The sequence below is a fragment of the Ranitomeya variabilis genome, chromosome 1 (assembly GCF_051348905.1).
Source record: "Ranitomeya variabilis isolate aRanVar5 chromosome 1, aRanVar5.hap1, whole genome shotgun sequence".
Taxonomy (NCBI): domain Eukaryota; kingdom Metazoa; phylum Chordata; class Amphibia; order Anura; family Dendrobatidae; genus Ranitomeya; species Ranitomeya variabilis.
This window is the reverse complement of record NC_135232.1, coordinates 596,784,997-596,811,614: the sequence shown is the minus strand read 5'-3', so window position 1 is coordinate 596,811,614 and position 26,618 is coordinate 596,784,997. Positions and strand designations below refer to the sequence as shown.

The 26,618-nt window shown below is 42.7% G+C and overlaps 1 protein-coding gene across 1 annotated transcript; it reads right to left on the bottom strand.

Annotated features, from left to right (window-relative positions):
• Positions 1 to 882: 882 nt before the first annotated feature.
• On the bottom strand, positions 883 to 25,737 carry LOC143808060 (uncharacterized). The gene is made up of 6 exons (XM_077290352.1): positions 25,706 to 25,737; positions 24,869 to 25,207; positions 23,364 to 23,666; positions 22,469 to 22,588; positions 22,200 to 22,231; positions 883 to 1,001 (listed from the first exon to the last, which is right to left on the bottom strand). Exons 1-6 carry the CDS (start codon positions 25,734 to 25,736, stop codon positions 945 to 947), a joined length of 882 nt encoding a protein of 293 aa, XP_077146467.1. The 5' UTR covers position 25,737; the 3' UTR covers positions 883 to 944.
• Positions 25,738 to 26,618: the final 881 nt, after the last annotated feature.

The following is a 26,618-nucleotide window of genomic DNA, read 5'->3' as shown; positions in this document are numbered from 1 at the left end:
TGTAAACAAACCCCTCAGCAGTAGATCTGCTTGAGCAAAACATACCCAGCCTTCCATCACAGGTCCACCCACCTCTGCGATACATACCATCCATCATTCATATGACCAGTCGCTATGCTACAACAGCTATTACTCTTTTTGCAATCTGTTCTCTTGAGTAGCATTGATTGTTATGTATTGTTTATGCTGTATACATGAGTGCGGGCAACATTCTGCTTGTAGTCCCACTTTTTACCATATTTTGCTTCAATAAAAACTTTTTACTTTTCTAAGAATTGCTCTTTCCCTAATTTTGTTTGGACCTTGCGATCGGGAATTTTCTCTTTGTTTACTAATGTAGTATAAGTAAAGACGTCAACTCAGGGAGCAAGGAATAAGCAGCCCCATATACTGAAAAATTAACTAACCCTTATCCAATGTCATCAGTGGCTCGTCCAGTGATTAGCACGTGAGGCGCGATGTTACATGTGCATCATGACACAATGATAATGTCAGGCTGGCTAAAAAAATGAGAAGCCAGTAATTTCATGAGATAATAGGTGGCTTTCAGGGCTTCCCATCAAGTGGGCACTGATTTGGCTGATGGACCAGTTGCTACAAATCAATTCATAACAACTCTACCGACAGCACCAACAAATTCTGATTTGCTCAATGGTCCCTTCTCCCCTCTGCACACCAGACACACATATACAGTAATACTGATGATCAATAGAAAAAGAGGAATACAAAAAATAATGTGAGCTGAGACACAATTTTTGGACCCAATCAGCATAATAAATGTCTGGACATAATTTGGATCACAACTTAATGGCACATTCAGAAAACAGAATGTTTATAAAAAGAAAAATAATTGTTAAATTAAATATTTTTTATTAGAACATACATCACAATACATTATTCAGTTCTTTTCATTCAGATAACATCTTTGGATTTCACTGTTGACGTTAATTTTTGAGTCCAGAAAGATGATTTATATTTAGTTCAGAATAGACTATTTCATTCTGGAAAAGAAAAGAAAAAACATAGATTATCAATCTTGTCTTATTTCTTTCAGTAAAATATAATATGTTGCTAGCTTTAGTGCACCCTACTTACTCTGGTCTTATGTAAATGCTTATCATGTCCTGAGAAAACAACTAGGTTTAAACTCTTTAAAATCACAACTATAACTTTTGCAAAATATTTAGTTTTGTTCACACCCAAATTGTTTTATTGTTAATTTTGTTGGAACCAATACATTTGCAGCAAAAACTCAATGGTACAGTTAAGAATACATTTTGTCTTTAGAAATTTATTGGCTTTAATGCACCCAACTGACTGTGTATATATAAATCTATATCATGTGAAGACCGTAAACAAACAAAATAACCTTATATTAATTCTTCAAAACCAAAATGTAAAACAATTCCTGCTTCTGAACTTATAGGAGTAGTTATGATGCATACAGTAATTAACAGTTTTACTAAAAGGAATTAGTGATGAGAAAGGGCATAACGATTGTGGTCGCAGTGGTCGCCACTGTAAAAGGGCCAAGTGGGTGAAGGGCACACTGACGCCAGCAAATACTTTAGCTGAATGTACGTCCTCAGGCGCAATACAAGCTGCTGGCCAATCCGAGGCATGCAGCTGATGGCGTGCTCGTGATCGGGGGTGCATGGCAGTCACATCATGAGCTCTTGTCAGATGCATGCTGAAGGCAACTGTTGGCTTCACAAGAGGACACAGCATGACGGGAAAGAACAGGGAAGGTGAGTATAATGGTTTATTTATTTCTATACATTAAAGAACAGAATGGGGGACATATACCAGGATGAGGGATATATACCAGGATGGGGGATATACAGCATATATCAGGATGGAGCCCAAGATTAGTGACATATACCAGAATGGGGCCAGGATGAGGGGCATAAATACCAGGTTGGAGGGCATGGAGTGATGGAAATAATTATTTGATTCCTTGCTTATTTTGTAAGTTTTCCCACTGATGAAGACATGAACAGTCTATAATATTAAGGGTAGGTTAATTTTAACACTGAGAGATAGAATTTCAAAAATAAAATCCAGAAAATTACATTGTATAAATTATATAAATGTATTTGCATTTTGCAGTGAGAAATAAGTATTTAATCCCTTTGGCAAACAAGACTTAATGCTTGGTTGCAAAACCCTTGTTGGCAAGTACAGCAGTCAAAAGTTTCTGTAGTTGATGATTAGGTTTGCGCATATGTCAGGAGGAATTTTGGTCCACTCCTCTTTGCAGATCATCTCGAAATCATTAAGATTTTGAGGCGGTCGCTTGGCAACTAGGAGCTTCAACTCCCTCCATAAGTTTTCTATGGGACTAAGGTCGGGAGACTGGCTAGGCCACTCCATGACCTAAATGGGCTTCTTTTTGAGCCACTTCTTTATTGCCTTGGCTGTATGTTTTGGGCCATTGTCTTGCTGGAATACCCAGTCACGACCCATTTTTAATGTCCTGCAGAAGGAAGGAGGTTGTCACTCAGGATTTTATGGTACATGGCTCCATCCATTCTCCCATTGATGCGGTGAAGTAGTCCTGTGCCCTTAGCAGAGAAACACCCCCAAAACATAATGTTTCCACCTCCATGCTTGTCAGTGGGGACGGTGTTCTTTGGGTCAGCATTTCTCTTCCTCCAAACACGGCAAGTTGAATTAATGTGAAAGAGCTCAATTTGTGTCTCATCTGACCACAGCACCTTCTCTCAATCACTCACAGAATCATTCAGATGTTCATTGGCAAACTTCAGATGGGCCTGCACGTGTGCCTTTTTGAGCAGGGGCACCTTGTGGGCACTGCAGGATTTTAAACATTTGCCGCATAATGTGTTACCAATGGTTTTCTTGGTGACTGTGGTCCCAGCTGCCTTGAGATCATTAACAAGTTCCCCCTTGTACTTTTAGGCTGATCTCTCATCTTCCTCATGATCAAGGATACCCCACAAGGTGAGATTTTGCATAGTGCCCTAGATTGATGTCAATTGACAGTCATTTTGTATTTCTTCCGTTTTCGTACTATTGCACCAACAGTTGTCTCCTTCTCACCCAGCATCCTACGTTTTGTAGCCCATTACAGCTTTGTGCAGGTCTATGATCTTGTCCCTTACATCCTTATAAAGCTGTTTGATCTTGACCATGTTGTAGAGGTTAGAACCTGGCTAATTAATTGAGTCTGTGGACAAGGGTCTTTTATAAAGGTGACTATGCAAGACAGCTGTCTTTAATGCAGGTAACGAGCTGATTAGGAGCGTCTAACTGGTCTGTAGGAGCCAGAACTCTTAATGGTTGGTAAGGGATCAAATACTTATTTCTCACTGCAAATTGCAAATACATTTGTATAATTTATACAATGTGATTTTCTGGATTTTATTTTTGATATTCTCAATGTTTAAATTAACCTACCCTTAAAATTATTGACTTTTCATGTCTTTGTTAGTGGGCAAACTTACAAAATCAGCAAGTGATCAAATAATTATTTCCTTCACTGTATATACTGTATATACATACAGCTCTGGCAAAAATTAAAAGACCACTGCAAAATGTTCGGTTTGTCTGATTATTTTCTTTTTAGGTATATTTTTTTAGTTAAATGTAAATTTTTCATTTATTCTATAAACTACTGACAACATGTCTCCGAATTTCCAAGCAATACATTTTTTATTTTTTTTCTGAAAAGGAGAAATCGTCAAAATTGCAAAAAAAAACAAACGCCAGTGCTTTCAGACTTCAAATAATGCAAAGAAAACAAGTTCATAATCATTTAGAAACAACAATACTAATGTTTCAACTCAGGAAGAGTTCAGAAATCAATATTTTGTGGAATAACCATGATTTTTAATCACAGCTTTCATGCGTCTTGGCATGCTTTCCACCAGTCTTTCACACTGCTCCTGGCGCAAACATTTAAGTAATTCTTTGTTTGATGTCTTATGATTATCCATCATCTTCTTGATTACATTCCTGAGGTTTTCAATAGGGTCCAGGTCTGGAGATTGGACTGCCCATGACTGAGTTTTTATGTGGTGGTCTCTTAATTGTTGCCAGAGCTGTATATATACACACCAGAAAGAGTTACATACAGTGGGTACGGAAAGTATTCAGACCCCTTTAAATTTTTCACTCTTTGCTTCATTGTAGCCATTTGGTAAATTCAAAAAAGTTATTTTTTTTCTCATTAATGTACACTCTGCACCCCATATTGACTGAAAAAACCCAGAAATGTACAGATTTTTGCATAGTTATTAGAAAAGAAAAACTGAAATATCACTTTGTCATAAGTATTCAGACCCTTTGCTCTGACACTCATATTTAAGTCACATGCTGTCCATTTCCGTATGATCCTCCTTGAGATGGTTCTACTCCTTCATTGGAGTCCAGCTGTGCTTAATTAAACTGATAGGACTTATTTGGAAAGGCACACATCTGTCTATATTTGGGACCACCAGAAGTCTTCTTAGACCTGGCTGTCCAGCCAAATTGAGCAATCGTGGGAGAAGAGCCTTGGTGAGAGATGTAAAGGACAACCCCAAGATCACTGTGGCTGAGCTCTAGAGATGCAGTAGGGAGATGGGAGAAAGTTCCACAAAGTCAACTATCACTGCAGCCCACCACCAGTTGGGCCTTTATGACAGAGTGGCCTGATAGAAGCCTCTCCTCAGTGCAAGACATATGAAAGCCTGCATAGAGTTTGCTCAAAAAACACATGAAGGACTCCCAGACCATGAGAAATAAGGTTTTCTGGTCTGATGAGATGAAGATAGACCTTTTTGGTGATAATTCTAATTGGGATGTTTGGAGAAAACCAGACACTGATCATCACCTGCCCAATACAATTCCAACAGTGAAACATGGTAGTGGCAGCATCATGCTATGGGGGTGTTTTTCAGCTGCTGGAACAGGACGACTGGTTGCCATTGAATGAAAGATGAACGCAGCCAAGTACAGAGATATCCTGGAGGAAAACCTCTTCCAGAGTGCTCTGGACCTCAGACTTGGCCGAAGGTTCACCTTCCAACAAGACAATGACCCTAAGAACACACAGCTAAAATAACAAAGGAGTGGCTTCAGAACAACTCTGTGACCATTCTTGACTGGCCCAGCCAGAGCCCTGACCTAAACCCAATTGAACATCTCTGGAGAGACCTGAAAATGGCTGTCCACCAATTTTCACCATCCAACCTGACGGAACTAGAGAGGATATGTAAGGAAGAATGGCAGAGGATCCCCAAATCCAGGGGCGAAAAACTTGTTGCATCATTCCCAAGAAGACTCATGGCTGTACTAGCTCAAAAGGTTCTTCTACTCAATACTGAGCAAAGGGTCTGAATACTTATGACTAGGGTTGAGCGAAACGGATCATTCATTTTCATAAGTCGCCGACTTTTGGCAAAGTCGGCGTCTCATGAAACCGAGCCGATCCCAGCGTTTCATCGGCCATGCGGTACGCGACTTTCGCGCCAAAGTCGCGTTTCGATGACGCTAAAAGCGCCATTTCTCAGCCAATGAAGGTGGACGCAGAGTGTGGGCAGCGTGATGACATAGATCTCAGTCCCCACCATCTTAGAGAAGGGCATTGCAGTGATTGGCTTGCTTTCTGCCGCGTCACAGGGGCTATAAAGGGGCATTCCCGCCGACCGCCATCTTACTGCTGCTGATGTGAGCGTAGGGAGAGGTTGCTGCCGCTTCTTCAGAAGCAGGGATAGTGATAGGCAGGGTACATAAAGCTACAAACCGCTTGTGCTGTGGCGATTTCCACTGTCCAACACCACCTTTTGTTTGCAGGGACAGTGGAAGCTACATTTTTTTTTCCTCAGCGCTGTCACTCATTGGGCTGCCTTAGAAGGCTCCCTGACCCTGATAGCTGCGTTGCTGTGCCTGTGTGTGTACGCCGCTGTGCAAACCAACTGCTTTTTTCAAAGCACAAATCCTGTATTTCCTTCCTTTCTGCACAGCTATCTTGTGTGTTTGTCCACACTTTTGTGTGCAGCAGTCCTTTTTCTAGCTGCCTCCCATACTTTTCTGAGATAACTGCAGGGAGATAAATATTGGCAACTCTGCCTCCGTGCCAGTCCTGTGGGTGGCATCTCTCTCTCATTGTGTGGCACCGAAAAAACCACTGTGTGATACTTGGCCATTTTTTTTTTTTTGGCTTAATTCTCCCTTTTCAAAAAAAATAAAAATTAGTGGGAGATAAATATTGGCAAGTCTGCCTCCGTGCCATTGCTATGGGTGGCATCTCTCTCTCATTGTGTGGCACCGAAAAAACCACTGTGTGATACTTGGCCATTTTTTTTTTTTTTTGGCTAAATTCTCCCTTTTAAAAAAAAATAAAAATTAGTGGGAGATAAATATTGGCAAGTCTGCCTCTGTGCCATTGATGTGGGTGGCATCTCTCTCTCATTGTGTGGCACTGAAAAAACCACTGTGTGATACTTGGCCATTTTATTTTTTTTTGGCTAAATTCTCCCTTTTCAAAAAAAAAAAAAATTAGTGGGAGATAAATATTGGCAAGTCTGCCTCCGTGCCAGTCCTGTGTGTGGCATCTGTCTCTCATTGTGTGCCACCGAAAAGCAGTGTGTAATACTGGGCCTTTTTGTTTTTCTTGGGTAAATTCTCCCTTTTCAAAAAAAAATAGTTAGTGGGAGATAAATATTGGCAAGTCTGCCTCCGTGCCAGTCCTGTGTGTGGCATCGGTCTCTCATTGTGTGCCACCAAAAAGCAGTGTGTAATACTGGGCCTTTTTGTTTTTTTTGGGTAAATTCTCCCTTTTCAAAAAAAAATAGTTAGTGGGAGATAAATATTGGCAAGTTTGCCTCCGTGCCAGTCCTGTGTGTGGCATCTGTCTCCCATTGTGTCCCACCAAAAAGCAGTGTGTAATACTGGGCCTTTTTGTTTTTTTTGGGTAAATTCTCCCTTTTAAAAAAAAAATAGTTAGTGGGAGATAAATATTGGCAAGTTTGCCTCCGTGCCAGTCCTGTGTGTGGCATCTGTCTCTCATTGTGTCCCACCGAAAAGCAGTGTGTAATACTGGGCCTTTTTGTTTTTTTTGGGTAAATTCTCCCTTTAAAAACAAAATAGTTAGTGGGAGATAAATATTGGCAAGTCTGCCTCCGTGCCAGTCCTGTGTGTGGCATCTGTCTCTCATTGTGTGCCACCGAAAAGCAGTGTGTAATACTGGGCCTTTTTGGTTTTTTTGGGTAAATTCTCCCTTTTCAAAAAAAAATAGTTAGTGGGAGATAAATATTGGCAAGTCTGCTTGAGTGCTGCTCCTGTGTGTGCCATCTGTCTCAAATTATTGGGGCACAGAAAACCTAGTGTGTAACATTGGGCCTGGTTTTCCTTTCAGTGTCAGCCACCTATGAAGGTGTATATAAATCCTACAGAAGTTAGAGTTCACCTTATAAGTTGTTTTACAGTAACAAATACCGTTACGTTTTGCAAACAATGAGGAAGTCTGGTGGAAGAGGTCGTGGCCGTGGACGGTCATTGTGTAACATTGGGCCTGATTTTCCTTTCAGTGTCAGGTGTTATGATCCCAATGGCAGAGGATCTCAGAGATTTCAGCAAAGTCTGCAAACATAAATACCAGCTCATAGGAAAGTGGTAACTGGGCTGACCGTATATCTGATCCTAGCACAACCAACTAACAGTAGCCGGGGAACGTACCTACGTTGATCCTAGACGTCTCGCGCCAGCTGGAGAACTAACTAACCCTATCAGGGAAAATAAGACCTCTCTTGCCTCAAGAAGAAAGACCCCAAAGTTATAGTACAAGCCCCCAACAAATAATAACGGTGAAGTAAGAAGAAAAGATAAACGTAAGAATGAACTAGATTTTAGCAAAGAGAGGCCCACTGACTAATAGCAGAAGATAGTAAGATGACTTATACGGTCAGCAAAAAACCCTACAAAATATCCACGCTGAATATCCAAGAACCCCCGAACCGACTAACGGTGAGGGGGGAGAATATCAGCCCCCTAGAGCTTCCAGCGAAATCAGGAATCACATTTTGTACAAGCTGGACAAAAATAAGAACAATGCAAATAAACAAAAATAAGAAAGCAGGACTTAGCTTATCTTGCAAGGAACCAGGACCTGAAGACAGGAGCAAACAGAAATGAACTGATTACAACGATGCCAGGCACTGGACTGAGAATCCAGGAAGTTTAAATAGCAACACCCCAGGCCTAACGAACCAGGTGAGTACCAACCTGGGAAAAGACAATCCAAGTGCCAAACCACTAGTGACCACAAGAGGGAGCCAAGAAGTATAGTTCACAACAGTACCCCCCCTTTAAGGAGGGGTCACCGAACCCTCACCAAGACCACCAGGGCGATCAGGATGAGCAGCGTGGAAGGCACGAACCAAATCGGCCGCATGAACATCAGAGGCGACCACCCAGGAATTATCCTCCTGACCATAGCCCTTCCATTTGACCAAATACTGAAGCCTCCGTCTAGAGAGACGAGAATCCAAGATCTTCTCCACCACGTACTCCAACTCGCCCTCAACCAACACCGGAGCAGGAGGCTCAACAGCAGGAACCACAGGCACAACGTACCGCCGCAACAAAGACCTATGGAACACGTTGTGAATGGCAAACGACACCGGAAGATCCAAACGAAAAGAAACCGGGTTAAGAACTTCCAAAATTTTATAAGGACCAATAAAACGAGGCTTAAACTTAGGAGAGGAAACCTTCAGAGGGACATACCGAGAAAACAACCAAACCAATTCCCCAACACGAAGTCGGGGACCCACACTGCGGCGGCGATTGGCAAAACGCTGAGTCTTCTCCTGTGACAACTTCAAGTTGTCCACCACATGATTCCAAATCCGCTGCAACCTATCCACCACGGAATCCACCCCAGGACAGTCAGAAGACTCAACATGACCCGAGGAGAAACGAGGATGAAAACCAGAGTTGCAGAAGAATGGCGAAACCAAAGTAGCGGAACTAGCCCGATTATTAAGGGCAAACTCAGCCAATGGCAAGAAGGTCACCCAATCATCCTGGTCTGCAGAAACAAAACATCTCAAATAAGCCTCCAGTGTCTGATTAGTTCGCTCCGTTTGGCCATTAGTCTGAGGATGAAAGGCAGATGAAAACGACAAATCAATGCCCATTTTAGCACAAAAAGATCGCCAGAATCTGGACACAAACTGGGATCCTCTGTCGGACACGATATTCTCAGGAATGCCGTGTAAACGAACCACATTCTGAAAAAACAAAGGAACCAGATCGGAAGAGGAAGGCAACTTAGGCAAGGGCACCAAATGGACCATCTTGGAAAAACGATCACACACCATCCATATGACAGACATTCCTTGAGACACCGGAAGATCAGAAATGAAATCCATGGAAATGTGTGTCCAAGGCCTCTTCGGGACGGGCAAGGGCAAAAGCAACCCGCTAGCACGAGAACAACAAGGCTTAGCCCGAGCACAAGTCCCACAGGACTGCACAAATGACCGCACATCCCGTGACAAGGAAGGCCACCAAAAGGACCTAGCCACCAAATCTCGGGTACCAAAAATTCCCGGATGCCCTGCCAACACCGAGGAATGAACCTCGGAAATAACTCTGCTGGTCCACTTATCAGGAACAAACAGTCTGTCGGGTGGACAAGAGTCAGGTCTAGCAGCCTGAAATCTCTGCAACACACGTCGCAAATCAGGAGATATGGCCGACACGATTACTCCCTCTTTAAGAATACCAGCTGGCTCCGAGACTCCAGGAGAGTCAGGCACAAAGCTCCTAGAAAGAGCATCAGCCTTAACATTCTTCGAACCAGGCAGGTACGAGACCACAAAGTCAAAACGAGAGAAAAACAATGACCAACGAGCCTGTCTAGGATTCAGGCGCTTAGCAGACTCGAGATACATCAGATTTTTGTGATCAGTCAAGACCACCACACGATGCTTAGCACCCTCGAGCCAATGACGCCACTTCTCAAATGCCCACTTCATGGCCAACAACTCCCGATTACCAACATCATAGTTCCGCTCAGCAGGCGAAAACTTCCTAGAGAAAAAAGCACATGGTCTCATCACAGAGCAACCAGAGCCTCTCTGCGACAAAACAGCCCCAGCACCGATCTCAGAAGCATCCACTTCAACCTGAAAGGGAAGTGCGACATCAGGCTGGCACAAAACAGGCGCCGAAGTAAACCGGCGCTTCAGCTCCTGGAAGGCCTCCACGGCTGCAGGAGCCCAATTAGCCACATCAGAACCTTTCTTGGTCATATCTGTCAAAGGTTTAACAACGCTAGAAAAGTTAGCGATAAAACGACGGTAGAAATTAGCAAACCCCAAGAACTTCTGAAGACTCTTAACAGACGTAGGTTGAGTCCAATCATGAATAGCTCGGACCTTGACTGGGTCCATCTCCACAGCAGAAGGGGAGAAAATAAAACCCAAAAAGGAAACCTTCTGCACTCCAAAGAGACACTTTGAGCCCTTCACAAACAAAGCATTATCACGCAAAACCTGAAACACCATCCTGACCTGCTTTACATGAGAATCCCAATCATCAGAAAAAAACAGAATATCATCCAGATAAACAATCATAAATTTATCTAGATACTTCCGGAAGATATCATGCATAAAGGACTGAAACACTGAAGGAGCATTAGAGAGCCCAAAGGGCATCACCAAGTACTCAAAATGACCTTCGGGCGTATTAAATGCAGTTTTCCATTCATCTCCCTGCCTAATGCGCACAAGGTTGTACGCACCACGAAGATCTATCTTGGTGAACCACTTGGCACCCTTAATCCGAGCAAACAAGTCTGACAATAGTGGCAAAGGATACTGAAACTTAACAGTGATTTTATTCAGAAGCCGATAGTCTATACAAGGTCTCAAAGACCCGTCTTTCTTGGCCACAAAAAAGAATCCCGCACCAAGAGGGGAAGAGGATGGACGAATATGCCCCTTCTCCAAAGACTCCTTGACATAAGAACGCATCGCGGCATGCTCGGGTACAGACAAATTAAATAATCGTCCCTTAGGAAATTTACTGCCAGGAATCAAATCTATAGCGCAGTCACAGTCCCTATGAGGAGGAAGAGCACTGGACCTGGACTCACTGAATACATCCTGATAGTCACACAAATACTCAGGAACTTCTGAAGGAGTAGAAGAAGCAATAGACACCGGCGGAGAATCGCAATGAATTCCCTGACAACCCCAACTCGACACAGACATAGCCTTCCAATCCAAAACTGGATTATGGGTCTGTAACCATGGCCAAAACGACCAAATCATTCATTTTATGCAGAACAAGAAAACGAATCACCTCCCGATGTTCAGGAGTCATGCACATGGTCACTTGTGTCCAATACTGCGGTTTATTTTCCGCCAGTGGCGTAGCATCAATTCCTCTAAGAGGAATAGGAATTTTTAAAGGCTCCAGGACAAAACCACAGCGCTTCGCAAACGACAAGTCCATAAGACTCAGGGCAGCACCTGAATCCACAAACGCCATAACAGGGTAGGAAGACAATGAGCAACTTAAGGTCACAGACAAAATAAATTTAGGCTGCAAATTACCAATGGTGACAGGACTGACAACCTTAGTTAGGCGTTTATAGCATGCTGATATAACATGTGTAGAATCACCACAGTAAAAACACAGCCCATTCTGACGTCTATGATTTTGTCATTCGGTTCTAGTCAGGATTCTATCACATTGCATTGAGACAGGTGTCTGTTCAGACAACACCGCCAAAGGATTAGCGGATTTGCGCTCCCGCAAACGCCGATCAATCTGAATAGCCAGCGCCATAGAATCATTCAGACTTGTAGGAATGGAGAAACCCACCATCACATTCTTAATAGCTTCAGAAAGGCCATTTCTGAAATTTGCGGCCAGAGCACACTCATTCCATTGAGTAAGCACGGACCATTTCCGAAATTTTTGGCAATACACTTCAGCTTCATCTTGGCCCTGAGAGATAGCCAGTAAAGCCTTTTCTGCCTGAATTTCAAGATTAGGCTCCTCATAAAGCAATCCGAGCGCCAGAAAAAACGCATCAATATTTGCCAATGCTGGATCTCCTGGCGCCAACGAGAATGCCCAATCCTGAGGGTTGCCACGCAAGAAGGAGATAACAATTTTAACTTGCTGAGCTGAATCTCCAGACGAACGAGGTTTCAAAGATAGAAACAATTTACAATTATTCCTAAAATTCCTGAATTTAAATCGATCTCCAGAGAACAGCTCAGGAATAGGTATCTTAGGCTCTGACATAGGACTGCTAACAACAAAATCCTGAATGCCCTGCACTCGTGCAGCAAGCTGATCCACACTAGTAATCAAGGTCTGAACATTCATGCCTGCAGCAAAGCTTCAAGCCACTCAGAGAAAAAGGGGAAGGAAGAAAAAAAAAAAAAAAAACCTCAGAACTTCTTTTCTTTTAATCCCGCTTCTGCAATGCATTAACAATTCACTTGGCCTGGCATACTGTTATGATCCCAATGGCAGAGGAACTCAGAGATTTCAGCAAAGTCTGCAAACATAAATACCAGCTCATAGGGAAGTGGTAACTGGGCTGACCGTATATCTGATCCTAGCACAACCAACTAACAGTAGCCGGGGAACGTACCTACGTTGATCCTAGACGTCTCGCGCCAGCCGGAGAACTAACTAACCCTATCAGGGAAAATAAGACCTCTCTTGCCTCAAGAAGAAAGACCCCAAAGTTATAGTACAAGCCCCCAACAAATAATAACGGTGAGGTAAGAAGAAAAGACAAACGTAAGAATGAACTAGATTTTAGCAAAGAGAGGCCCACTGACTAATAGCAGAAGATAGTAAGATGACTTATACGGTCAGCAAAAAACCCTACAAAATATCCACGCTGAATATCCAAGAACCCCCGAACCGACTAACGGTGAGGGGGGAGAATATCAGCCCCCTAGAGCTTCCAGCGAAATCAGGAATCACATTTTGTACAAGCTGGACAAAAATAAGAACAATGCAAATAAACAAAAATAAGAAAGCAGGACTTAGCTTATCTTGCAAGGAACCAGGACCTGAAGACAGGAGCAAACAGAAATGAACTGATTACAACGATGCCAGGCACTGGACTGAGAATCCAGGAAGTTTAAATAGCAACACCCCAGGCCTAACGAACCAGGTGAGTACCAACCTGGATCAAGACAATCCAAGTGCCAAACCACTAGTGACCACAAGAGGGAGCCAAGAAGTATAGTTCACAACAGTCAGGCACCTATGAAGGTATATATAAATCCTACAGAAGTTTGAGTTCAAGTTATAAGTTGTTTTACAGTAACAAATAGCGTTACTTTAGTTACGTTTTGCAAACAATGAGGAAGTCTAGTGGAAGAGGTCGTGGCCATGGGCGGTCATTGTCAGCTGGTAATGATGGTAGTGGTGGTGGTGGAGCATCAGGTGGTCGTGGTAAAAGCAGTACAGCACCGAAGTCTCGAGTTGTTGAGCCAAAAACGTCGTCTGCCTACACAAGGCCTCGAACGCTCTCTTTTCTGGGAGTAGGAAAACCACTTTTGAAGCCGGAGCAAGAGGAATAAGTATTGGCTTTCATTGCTCACTCTGCCTCTAGCTCTTTCGCCTCCTCCTCGGAAAGTGCAAAATGTCAGAGCAGTGCATCATCAGTGGATGCTCCCGGTCAGGAACAAGTCGCTTCCTTGTGTCCTTCACCCAGAACAACAGTGAAGGATGCGTTAGTCGACACAACAGGTTAATCCATGGAGCTCTTTACACATACCGTTCCTGGGTTAGACAGTGAAACAGTTAACAGGCCATGCCCATTAGAAGTTGAATCGGACATGGAGTGCACAGATGCACAGCCACAGCCAGATTACTATGCTGTTCCTTTGACTCAGACCAGAACATTGCCCTCGCAGTGTACTGAGGCAGAATCAAACCCAGCGGAGACTACGGTGCCCCGTCACGAATGCTATACCACCGGCTTACACGGTTACACAGACGAAGTTGCACACGACATAGAAGAGGAGGTCATAGATGACCCAGTTGTTGACCCCGATTGGCAGCCATTGGGGGAACAGGGTGCAGGTGGCAGTAGTTCAGAAGCGGAGGAGGAGGAGCCGCAGCAGGCATCAACATCACAACAGGTTCCATCTGCCGGGCCCGTATCTGGCCAAAAACGCGTGGCAAAACCAAAACCAGTTGGAGGACAGCGTGGCCATCCGGTTAAAGAAGCTCAGTCTGCAATGCCTGAAAAGGTATCCTATAGTAGATAGAGTGCAGTCTGGCATTTTTTTAAACAACATCCAATTGATCAGCGCAAAGTCATCTGTCAAAAATGTTCAACTACCTTAAGCAGAGGTCAGAATCTTAAAAGTCTAAATACAAGTTGCATGCATAGACATTTATCCACCATGCATTTGCAAACCTGGACTAACTACCAAACGTCCCTAAAGGTTGCAGCACCCTCGGCCAATGAAGCTAGTCAGCAACGCTACATCCCTTCCCTCACTGTAAACCCACCATTTCCCGCACCACCTGCAGTATCTGTGCAGCTTTCGTCGCCAGGCCAAAGAAGTCAGGGAATCGCCAGGTTTGCAGTAGGAAACACTGCATGTAGGGCACCGGCAAGAATACCATCTCCAACCCTCTCTCACTCACCCATGTCCACCGGCACCACCGCTAGTTCCACGATCTCCAGCTCTCCAGTCCAACTCACCCTACATGAGACTCTTGTTAGGAAAAGGAAGTACTCATCCTCGCATCCGCGTACACAGGGTTTGAACGCACACATTGCTAGACTAATCTCATTAGAGATGATGCCCTACCGGTTAGTTGAAAGCGAAGCTTTCAAAGCGCTGATGGACTACGCTGTACCATGCTACGAGCTACCCAGTCGGCACTTCTTTTCTAGAAAAGCCATCCCAGCACTCCAACAGCATGTTAAAGACCGCATCGTCCATGCACTCAGGCAGTCTGTGACTGCAAAGGTGCACCTGACAACAGATGCATGGACCAGTAGGCATGGCCAGGGACGTTACTTGTCCATCACGGCACACTGGGTGAATGTGGTGGATGCAGGGTCCACAGGGGACAGCAATATTGGGACAGTTTTGCCTAGCCCACGGTCAAGGAAAGAGTTGGCTGTAGGCGTTCGCCCCCTCTCCTCCTCTTCCTCCTCCTCATGCAGAACCGAGAGCTCGTCCACACACCGCATTCGCACATCCACTCCATCCGCAGCTGCCACTGTTGCACACCAGGTGTGCCATTATGGGACAGCTAGTGGCAAGCGTCAGCAGGCTGTATTGGCAATGAAGTGTTTGGGCGACAACAGACACACCGCGGAAGTTCTGTCCGAGTTCTTGCAGAATGAAACTCAGTCATGGCTGGGCACTGTACATCTTGAGGCAGACAAGGTTGTGAGTGATAACGGAAGGAATTTCATGGCTGCCATAGCCCTTTCCCAACTGAAACACATTCCTTGCCTGGCTCACACCTTAAACCTGGTGGTGCAGTGCTTCCTGAAAAGTTACCCGGGGTTACCCGACCTGCTCCTCAAAGTGCGCAGACTTTGCTCGCATATCCGCCGTTCGCCCGTACACTCCAGCCGTATGCAGAACTATCAGCGGTCTTTGAACCTTCCCCAGCATCGCCTAATCATCAACATTGCAACAAGGTGGAACTCCACACTGCACATGCTTCAGAGACTGTGCGAACAGAGGCGTGCTGTTATGTTTTTGTGGGAGGATACACATACACGGGCAGGCAGTTGGATGGCAGACATGGAGTTGTCAGGTGTGCAGTGGTCGAAGCTACAAGACCTGTGTCAAGTCCTTCAGTGTTTTGAGGAATGCACACGTCTGGTTAGTGCAGACAACGCCATAATAAGCATGAGCATCCCCCTAATGCGTCTGCTGATGCAAAGTTTGATGCACATAAAGGAGCAGGCGTCTGCAGCCGAGGAAGAGGAAAGCCTTGATGACAGTCAGCCATTGTCTGGTCAGGGCCGTGTTGAGGACGCGGTAGCAGGCGAAGAGGTGGAGGAGGACGAGGAGGATGATGGGGATGAGTACTTTTTGAATGAGGAAGCTTCTCCTGGGCCAACAGAAATTAGTGGCGTTGCAAGGCCGGGTTCTGTTTTTTTAAGGGAGACAAGTGACGTAGATTTGCCTGTAACTGCCCCTCCAACCAGCACAACCGCAGATTTGACAACTGGAACTTTGGCCCACATGGCGGATTATGCCTTACGTATCCTCAAAAGGGACACACGCATTATTAAAATGATGAGCGATGATGATTACTGGTTGGCCTGCATCCTTGACCCTCGCTATACAGGCAAATTGCAAAATATTATGCCACATGAGAACCTCGAACAAATATTAGCAACCAAACAAGCTACTCTTGTAGACCGTTTGATTCAGGCATTCCCAGCACACAGCGCCGGTGATGGTTCTCAGTCTCACACAAGCTGCAGGGGGCTACATGGCAGAGGTGTTCGAGGTGCACAGATCAGAAGTGGCGTTGGACAGAGGGGTTTTCTGACCAGGTTGTGGAGTGATTTCGCAATGACCGCAGACAGGACAGGTACTGCAGCATCCATTCAAAGTGACAGGAGACAACATTTGTCCAGTATGGTTACGAACTATTTTTCAGCCCTTATCGATGTTCTCCCTCAAGCGTCATTCCCATTTGATTACTGGGCATCCACATTAGACACCTGGCCTGAATTGGCAGAATATGCATTGCAGGAGCTTGCTTGCCCAGCAGCTAGTGTGCTATCAGAAAGAGTACTCAGTGCTGCTGGTTCAATATTAACCGAAAAAAGGAATCGTCTGGCTACCCAAAATGTGGATGATCTCACCTTCATTAAAATGAACCACTCCTGGATTTCAAATTATTTTGCCCCACCTTTCCCGGCTGACACCTAGCTTTCCTATAAAAAGTGCTTGCTTGTGGACTGGTCTTACTGAGTGTTCCAATCTGTTAATTTGCAGCAGCTGTTTGTCCAGCATACGACAGGTTTACACCTCCCGCAATGTGAAAACTCCCCCCACGGGGCCGTGGTCTCGCCACTTGGCTCAAGCACCCGTTACAGTGCTGTTTGTCTGAAGAGGTGGGTGTGCCCGCTTTTGGTCGACGGCACTGCCACTGGGTCCCTCATAGTACAATGTAGTGTCTCTGGCGGTGGTGGTGCGCACCCAACGTCAGACACACCGTTGTAACATGAGGGGCCCTGGGGCGGTACCGCCGGCCGCAAGAGAGTTCCCCCCAGCTCAAACTGTGCTCTACCACGTGCAAAATTATCTCGCACAGCTCCACCAATGTTTAGTCTATTCGCTGACATCATTCAATGTCTGGCACCGACAATACCAATTTGTAGACATCTATGATGCTACTTAAAGTAGTCTGGGTCAGTGTCCTATATTGGCACCATTAAATATTTACTGCCAAATTACTATGTCAGAAACTCAGCAGATGAGCCCACCCCTGTACCTAAGTATGCCACCCTTTTTATTTTTTTTTATTTGTTTTGCGAGACATTAACATCTATTTATATTTTGGGAGTACTGGGTCAGACACTCCTTGCAATACTCCTCCACTGACCACAATGCTGCCTGCCTGTGTATCCTTGTAACCGATGTAAAACTGCCATGAGCCTATTGTTTGTTATTTTAGGCCTTTGATAGCCTGTCTGCGGTCCCTACTTGCATTACTCCTCCACTGACCACAATGCTGCCTGCCTGTGTATCCATGTAACCGATGTAAAACTGCCATGAGCCTATTGTTTGTTATTTTAGGCCTTTGATAGCCTGTCTGCGGCCCCTACTTGCATTACTCCTCCACTGACCACAATGCTGCCTGCCTGTGTATCCATGTAACCGATGTAAAACTGCCATGAGCCTATTGTTTGTTATTTTAGGCCTTTGATAGCCTGTCTGCGGCCCCTACTTGCAATACTCCTCCTCCGCTGACCACAAAGCTGCCTGTGTATCCATGTAACCTATTTTAAACTGCCTTGAGCCTATTTTTAGGTATTTTAGGCCTAGTAAGCCTGTCTGCGGTGCCTCCTTGAAATCCTCCTCCACTGACCACAACAATGCTGCCCGTTTACCCCTTGAACCTATTTTACAGTGCATAGAGCCTATTTTTTTATTTTATTTAATATTAATAAAGCCATGAAGGACTATGCTGTACCACGCTATGAGCTACCCAGTTGACAATTCTTTTGCGAGAAAAGCCATCCCACCCCTCCACCAGCATGTAAAAGACCGCATTGTCCATGCACTCTGTCAATCTGTGAGTCCAAAGGTACACCTGACAACAGACACATGGACCTGTAGGCATGGCCACGGAAGGTTACGTGTCCATTACGGCGCAATGGGTTAATGTGGTGGATGCATGGTCCACAGGGGACAGCCTACTAAGTCTGTCTGCAGTCCCTAATTCAAATTGTCCTCCACTGTCTAAATCTTACCTTCTACCTTCTGGCTCTCATTAAGTGCTGTTTTTAAATAAAAATATGGTGTTTATGGCCTACTAACGGTGTCTGCCCCTGCCTGGTGTTTGTCCTCAACTGAATACAGCTGAGCTTCAACCTTCTGGCTCTCATTAAGTGCTGTGTTTTTAAAAATTGGTGGTTAGGGCCTACTAACGGTGTCTGCCCCTCCCTGGTGTTGCCCTCAACTGAATACAGCTGAGCTTCTACCTTCTGGCTTTCGGCCTATAGTATCAGATATTAAACTGCATTTGCCCTTCAACTTTGGTTACGGCCTACTAACGGTGTCTGCTCCTCCCTGGTGTTGCCCTCAACTGAATACAGCTGAGCTTCTACCTTCTGGCTCTCATTAAGTGCTGTTTTTAAATTAAAAAAATGGTGTTTAGGGCCTACTAACGGTGTCTGCCCCTCCCTGGTGTTTGTCCTCAACTGAATACAGCTGAGCTTCAACCTTCTGGCTCTCATTAAGTGCTGTGTTTTTAAAAATCGGTGGTTAGGGCCTACTAACGGTGTCTGCCCCTCCCTGGTGTTGCCCTCAACTGAATACAGCTGAGCTTCTACCTTCTGGCTTTTGGCCTATAGTATCAGATATTAAACTGCATTTGGCCTTCAACTTTGGTTATGGCCTACTAACGGTGTCTGCCCCTCCCTGGTGTTGCCCTCAACTGAATACAGCTGAGCTTCAACCTTCTGGCTTTCGGCCTATAGTATCAGATATTAAACTGCATTTGGCCTTCAACTTTGGTTACGGCCTACTAATGGTGTCTGCCCCTGCCTGGTGTTTGTCCTCAACTGAATACAGCTGAGCTTCAACCTTCTGGCTCTCATTAAGTGCTGTGTTTTTAAAAATTGGTGGTTAGGGCCTACTAACGGTGTCTGCCCCTCCCTGGTGTTGTCCTCAACTGAATAAAGCTGAGCTTCTACCTTCTGGCTCTTATTAAGCTTTTTTTTTTTTTTTTTTTTATTGCTGGATGGGGCCTAATACCTCTGTTTGCTGCTCCCTGGTGTTTGTCCTCAACTGAATAAAGCTGAGCTTTTACCTTCTGGCTCTCATTAAGTGCTGTTTTTTTTAAAAAAAATTGGTGTTTATGGCCTACTAACGGTGTCTGCCCCTCCCTGGTGTTGCCCTCAACTGAATACAGCTGAGCTTCTACCTTCTGGCTTTCGGCCTATAGTATCAGATATTAAACTGCATTTGGCCTTCAACTTTGGTTACGGCCTACTAACGGTGTCTGCCCCTCCCTGGTGTTGCCCTCAACTGAATACAGCTGAGCTTCAACCTTCTGGCTTTCGGCCTATAGTATCAGATATTAAACTGCATTTGGCCTTCAACTTTGGTTACGGCCTACTAACGGTGTCTGCCCCTCCCTGGTGTTGCCCTCAACTGAATACAGCTGAGCTTCTACCTTCTGGCTTTCGGCCTATAGTATCAGATATTAAACTGCATTTGGCCTACTAGTGTGGTTGGGCCCTTGAAACACTGTCTGCTGCTCTTGGGTTTGCTACTGCACTGAATAAAGCAATGCCGCCTGTTTAGTCCTGTTACCAATTTTGAACTGCAATTAGCCTACTTTATTCTTTGGCCCTATATCTGTTTCCTCCTCATCCTGCCCATTGCCCAACCACTGCTAGATGAGTCTGCTGGTACATTGACCTAGACCACTACATTCCCCTTGCACTCTACACAGCCAGAATCTGACCCTGCTGAAAGTAAGGTTCCCCTTCCCGCATGTTATACCACCTTACACAGGGACAAAGAGGAAGGTGCAGATGAAAGTGCAGGTTCCTTCATCAGGTGGGGGGGGCATACTCGTTGGCGACGTCACTGGCACAGGGCCCCTCAGAGTATGCAAAAGTGTCGCTGCTGGTGGGAGGCGCCCCCGCCATGCAAACACACCACCGTACTTTGAGGGGCCCTGTGCCAGTGCCAATGCGAACGAGTGGGCCCCCCCTGCTTGCTCAGGATCACAGCACTTGCAACGTTGAAATACTTACCTCTCCCTGCTCCACCGCCGTGACGTAGTTCACGTTTCCTGAGCCCACTAAAGGCTTAAACCAGCCCTACCCCCCACAACTTTTGCAAAATGACCCCCAATTTCCTATGCCCAACTATTATTATAAAGTTAATTAAGATTGACAAGCTTCAGAAACAAGAATGGATGTTTTTGGCATTAAAATGGGCACTGTAGGTGTTTTCCTGGCCTCCACTCACTGCCGACTATGCTTCCCCATTGACTTGCATTGGGTTTCGTGTTTCAGTCGATCCCCGACTTTTAGCGATAATCGGCCGACTGCACTCGACTCGACTCTGGACAAAGTCGGGTTTCACAAAACCCGACTCGATCTTAAAAAAATGAAAGTCGCTCAACCCTACTTATGACCATGTGATATTTCAGTTTTTCTTTTTTAATACATTTGCAAAAATTTCTACATTTGTTTTTTTTTCAGTCAAGATGTGCTGCAGAGTGTACATTAATGAGAAAAAAATGAACTTTTCTGAATTTACCAAATGGCTGCACTGAAACAAACAGTGAAAATTTTTAACGGTTCTGAATAATTTCCATACCCACTGTGTATACCAGGAAGGAGGACATTATATATATATATATATATATATATATATATATATATATATATATATATATATATATATAGCTACTTTGAAGAACCTAGAATATAAGACATAATTTTAGTTGTTTCACACTTTTTTGTTAAGTATATAATTCCACATGTGTTAATTCATAGTTTTGATGCCTTCAGTGTGAATGTACAATTTTCATAGTCATGAAAATACAGAAAAATCTTTAAATGAGAAGGTGTGTCCAAACTTTTCGTCTGTACTGTATATATATATATATATATATATATATATATATATATATCTCAGGATTGCACGTGACCCAGTCCAAATTTTGCATGGGGGCACATCAAGCTCCAGATACGCCACTGGTGATGAGTGAACTTCTTGATGCTCAAAGTAAATGACTTTGCATAATTTTGCTAAGTAATTTGAGTTGCAGCTAATCGATTTGCCACAAATTAAAAATATTTGAAAGCCATTAATTGCTCTGAAAACAATGTGTATGTGTTATCGAATTGAAGCAGCACTATAATCACAAAGTTCAAGCAAACAGCGGTTGCCAACTATGTGTCCCTCTTTGTTCATGCCTCACAAACACAATGACTCTCCTTTATCTCTCTACTTATCAATTACAACTGTATAATTCTCTCCTCCTCACACACTAATCTTCTTCACTGCTGTACTGTCACACACTATCTGTAATGTCTATTCAGTACTTTATGGCTTTCTCTCCCTATATCTATGGCAAAGCTGTGAGTTGTGAAATCCTCTCACTGTCCAGATTCACGAAAAAATGTATACTGCTTTTTTGCTTTCATACTGACTTTGATCAAATTAATTTCCTCATCTCTATAAAGAATTTTTTTTATGATCACATATTGAGCAATTGGCTAATGAATGGACAGTCCTTCCGCGATGTGGTTATGTTGACAGCTCCTCTAAATACGGAATGCTGTTATTCTAGTAGAAGAACCCAAAATGCTTTCATTTTTTGGTCCTTGCCTCTGATGAAAAATCAGTTTATTAGTATGTGGTTGGCAAAGATTAGAGATGGTCCAAGACTAAATGCAGGCTCCGTGAAGGCAACAGTTTTAGTCTGCTCTTCTATTTTACTTAATATATGATATTTACCTCAGTTGCAGGTTTCTTGGGAGTTTTATTTTCTACAATATAAAAAAAAATAATGAATGAAGACAATTTGCAAATGGGGTTACATTTAGTTGTGAACTATACTCTAAGGGGTCTATCAGTTGGCACATTTGTATATATGTTCAAGGCTTAATATTCACAAATTCTGGGGAAGGCAATTTTTAGAAAAAAGGATATCACTGACAGACAGTAGAAGACACCTGTTGTAGAAGATCAGGTGTCCTATTATCCCTCATTCAATCATGTGTTACCTGTTAGCTTCAGAGTTCTACTAAGATGAAGAAGCAAAGTCATTACCAATAAAATCCCAGCAGTCACTACTGGTATCAGGAAACTTTGGCATTTCGAGGTAACACTTTCACTGAGCTCATCTGTAAAATGTCAAAAACATGAGAATTTGAAGATGAAAATTCATTTTTGAAATATAATTACCATTTTTCTTTGTAGATTTTACCTAACATTATCCTCATAAAGTTGAGCCAATAAAACCAACATTCTAATATGGTCCTAATTTCATCAACTTTCTATTCAGAGCTCACAAAAGGGATGATTTCAACAGCTTCAACTGGTTTCAGATGTCCAACATTCACAATCTAAGTTCGATGTGTGGACAAGCTGGAGGTCTCCTGACCTGAACAGTCTCTACAGCATATACAGTATGACGCTGTTGAGTTTAAATTAGGAAACACATAGCTAGTCTAGATTTTGTTACTTATACTCAGACTGTGAATCTTGGATGTGCAAAATCATCCTTACACAGACAAACTGCATTAAGAAAAAAAGTAGATTAGTAAAGTGCAAACATGATCAGAGCCATCCAAATTTTGACTGGAATAATATAATATTTCTAACATTGACTTGTAAATTAATATAATGTATAAACCAGAAACTTTCACCACTAAAATGTCCATATCTCATCATTTAATAGTTACACGGTACAAACTTTATTTATCAGTCTATGATCTTGCTAATTCATGGTTTGGTGGATGGACCTTGGTTAAAGTTGGCAATTATGAAGGTCCCATTATTACTAGTAATTAGAAATAAACATATTCTAATCATACTATGGGAGGACTTGAATTCTAAAATCTTAGCATATTCAGTGATTTGATTCCATGACTTAAATTTTCTTGGATTCGATCTTACATTTATCTGGAACACTCCTTTGGATACTGAAAGAAGAGGTATTGAACCAAACTTCACAAGTTATTTTTTCCCCATGTTTCCAGTTGTCCTTGGGAAGGGAGATTAAGTTCATTATGGTCCATGTTCCATCTGGTTTTTCTCGTGAGATTATCCGACCCTTGTGATAAATTCCTGATATGTTCCAGTATACGTGAACTGTATTATGAGCCGAAAGTACTACACAAGCCAAATGTAAAGACATAAGATGATTCCATGGGTGGAGATGACCGAGAATATGAACAGATGTTCTGAAGGTGGACCTGTCTGCAAATGTGAAATATGGGCAGCATTGAATAGACTTTACATTTATATGATTTATACTTCCATAATAACAATCTTTTTCCTATAGACTCCTAATATTTTTTGTCAAATTATGCATTTAGATGTTGATGTAGAAAGGGTAAAAAAACATAAGGATAAGAAGAAAATTGAGATCAAGAAAACTCAAAGGAAAGTAATTAAGAAGAGAAGAAATAGAAGAACAAGTAAAAGGAGAAAACTAGTAAATATGATTATGCGTAAAATTATCAAAAAGAACTGTGTTTACTAAGAAAATTGTGTTGTTTCTATATGTGACAAATATTTGTTTTATTGTATATGGATATATTGCTAGATTAGGTACACATTTGTGTAGGGTCTCACTTTATTAACCCCTTAGCATATATGTCTCCATTTATTCTGAAAAATCTTTTACATTTTGGGTGTTTTCTAAAAAAATTAAAACATAGAAATATAAAAATATTCACATCCCCTTTTCTTATTATGTAAATAAAAAAGTTACAAAAAGCAAAACATTTTATTTTATTATATTCCAAACTACCAACATAAGATAATATTTATCCTGCTAAGTGAACACCACAAAGAAATATAAAAATCGCAGATTTTTTGCCTACTAAGAAACTAAATAAAAAGAAATCAGAAAGTCAAATGAAATACTGCCAAAATGGTTCCATTAAAAGCTACAGCTTTCAGAATCTAAAAAAAAAAAAAAAAAGCTGACACATAACTCAACCAAAAAATAAAAATACAACTATAGAAATTTGTTTTCCTCCTAATTGTATTGATCTTCATAATACAGCTAAAATGTATTTAACTTTGCACAGTGAATTTTGTAAAAAAAAAATAAAATAACACCCTCAAAAAACAAGGGCAAAATGGATTTGTTTTTAAAGTAATTCCATCCTATTTTTTCTGTTTTGCTAAAACATTATTCAGTAAATGTAATAACGCTGCATAAACATTTAAGTCATCCAGAAAAAGGCAAGCATTTACTTGGTTATGTTGATGGGAAAATAGAAAAGTTTGGGCCATTACAACGTAAAAAAGAAACAAATTAAAGGAAAACAATTACAGTACTTTGTTCTTAAAGGGTTAAGGACCACATATTTATACAAAAACCTTCCATGTATATAAATTAATCCATTCCTATATTTTGACCAGACTATAAGCCCAAGTAGTCATCTTACCTCCAACAATCAGATTTGTTCCATTACCAAATTTCTCTAAACCAGCAGAATAACAATACACACAGTAATAGACTCCACTGTCATTGGTTTGTGCATGATATATCTCCAGGCTGGCTGTGTATTTCTCTTGTTTACAGACATATTTGTGTGTATCATTATCAGTTGAACATGACTTCACACGGACCAGGGCTTCACTGCTTCTCCATTTTCTGTAATACCAGGACATTTTAGTTATGGTGTCTAAGTCTTCGTTGGACACACAAGTAATGACAGCCATACCATTAACATCCAATAATGCAATGTTCTGTGGCTGATTCAAAACCATTTGACCCGTGATCCCTGTAAGAGTAGATACTACCAGACATTAAATGACATGCAAAGATTGGTCTTGCCACCTACTTTCAAGTTAATAAAAATCTTAATACTTCATTATACCAGACATTTTTGACAATTGTTTGCTTGCTGCTTTGTGAAAACAACTTGTGGAACACTCTTTTTGTTCCATATGACTGTGCCCATTATACTAGGTCCATAAAAGCTTGGTGGGGGAGTTTTGGGTGGAAGAATATAACCGGCCACATACAGCCTGGACCTCAACACCTGTAGGATGAACATGAAATGAGATTACGAAGCTAGTGCTCTCCAATGTCAGAGCCTGATCTCACAAATGCTCTTCTGGATGAAGGGGCAAATTTTCCCCAAATCTGATGTAATCAACAATTGAAACAATAGCATTATTTTTAAAATACCAAAAAAAAGTCATTCTATAACTTCATGTTTTCCAGGATTTAGCATCTATAATAAATAATGATAAAATGAGAACATTACATTTCTTACCTTGAATAAACAGAAGATAGACTACAGCCATATCTGCTGCTTAGCACAGAGGTCTGGTACACACTGGATGTTACGTGCTATTATATAGGCATATACTACCCATTTATGACCATAGATAGAAATGTTAATAGCTCTGACTCCTCCTTTCCCACTATGAAAGTCACTGTCAAATTCATGCTCAAATCTTCTCAGGCAGAAATAAAAATCTGTACAATAGAAAGAAAATCATCCTGACACTACAGCAAGGATACTTTTTGCAATTACATCCAGTGACTAACTCAACTTCTCCATCCAGGCCAGCCCTTTAATGACTCCTGAGCTTCCTCACAGATTTAAATTAAACCACATCCTTAGGATAACTCAAGTAAAGAAGTCTAGTTCTACACAGCACACACCTTCTATCAATTGGTCGATCATGATCAATGGGTTGCCAATCTGTGCTCTTGACAGTCTAGCTTCAGTTTCTTATGTCTGCCTCATACCTTTGTTATGTTTAAGCTGTGACCTGTGACATTCTCTCACTATCTAGATTCCCCTCAACTAGTCTGCTGCATTCACTGCCTATGCTTTTATACAGGCTATGTTATATCATATGATGTGATAGTTGCAAGGCATTTAAGGAAATCCCACCCAGCAGCAAGTCCTCGCCGCTGACCAGTACTAGCTACAATGGCAGAGCCTGGAAAAACAGCAGTAGCCAGACGCAGAGTATCTGCCTGAGCAGACCCTGGGACCAACGTCTCCGCTGCGGCTGGAGAAGAATGGGAGACCTGTTGTGAATTTGGTTTTTGGGCTCCCCCGGTGGTCGCTGGTGGTACTGGACTTGTGTGCTTCACTTTCTCTGTTCACCTGTTTCCATCAGGATGTGGGAGTATCCTATTTAGCCTTGCTGCTCAGTTATTCTAGTGCCGGC

Coding starts and splice junctions, on each gene's coding strand:
- LOC143808060 (XM_077290352.1), bottom strand. CDS start 25,736: ATGGCTGTAGTCTATCTTCTGTTTATTCAAG. Junction 23,667..24,868: donor AACAAATCTGATTGTTGGAG/GTAAGATGACTA, acceptor TCACATTTGCAG/ACAGGTCCACCTTCAGAACA. Junction 22,232..22,468: donor TAGAACTCTGAAGCTAACAG/GTAACACATGAT, acceptor TTTATATTGTAG/AAAATAAAACTCCCAAGAAA.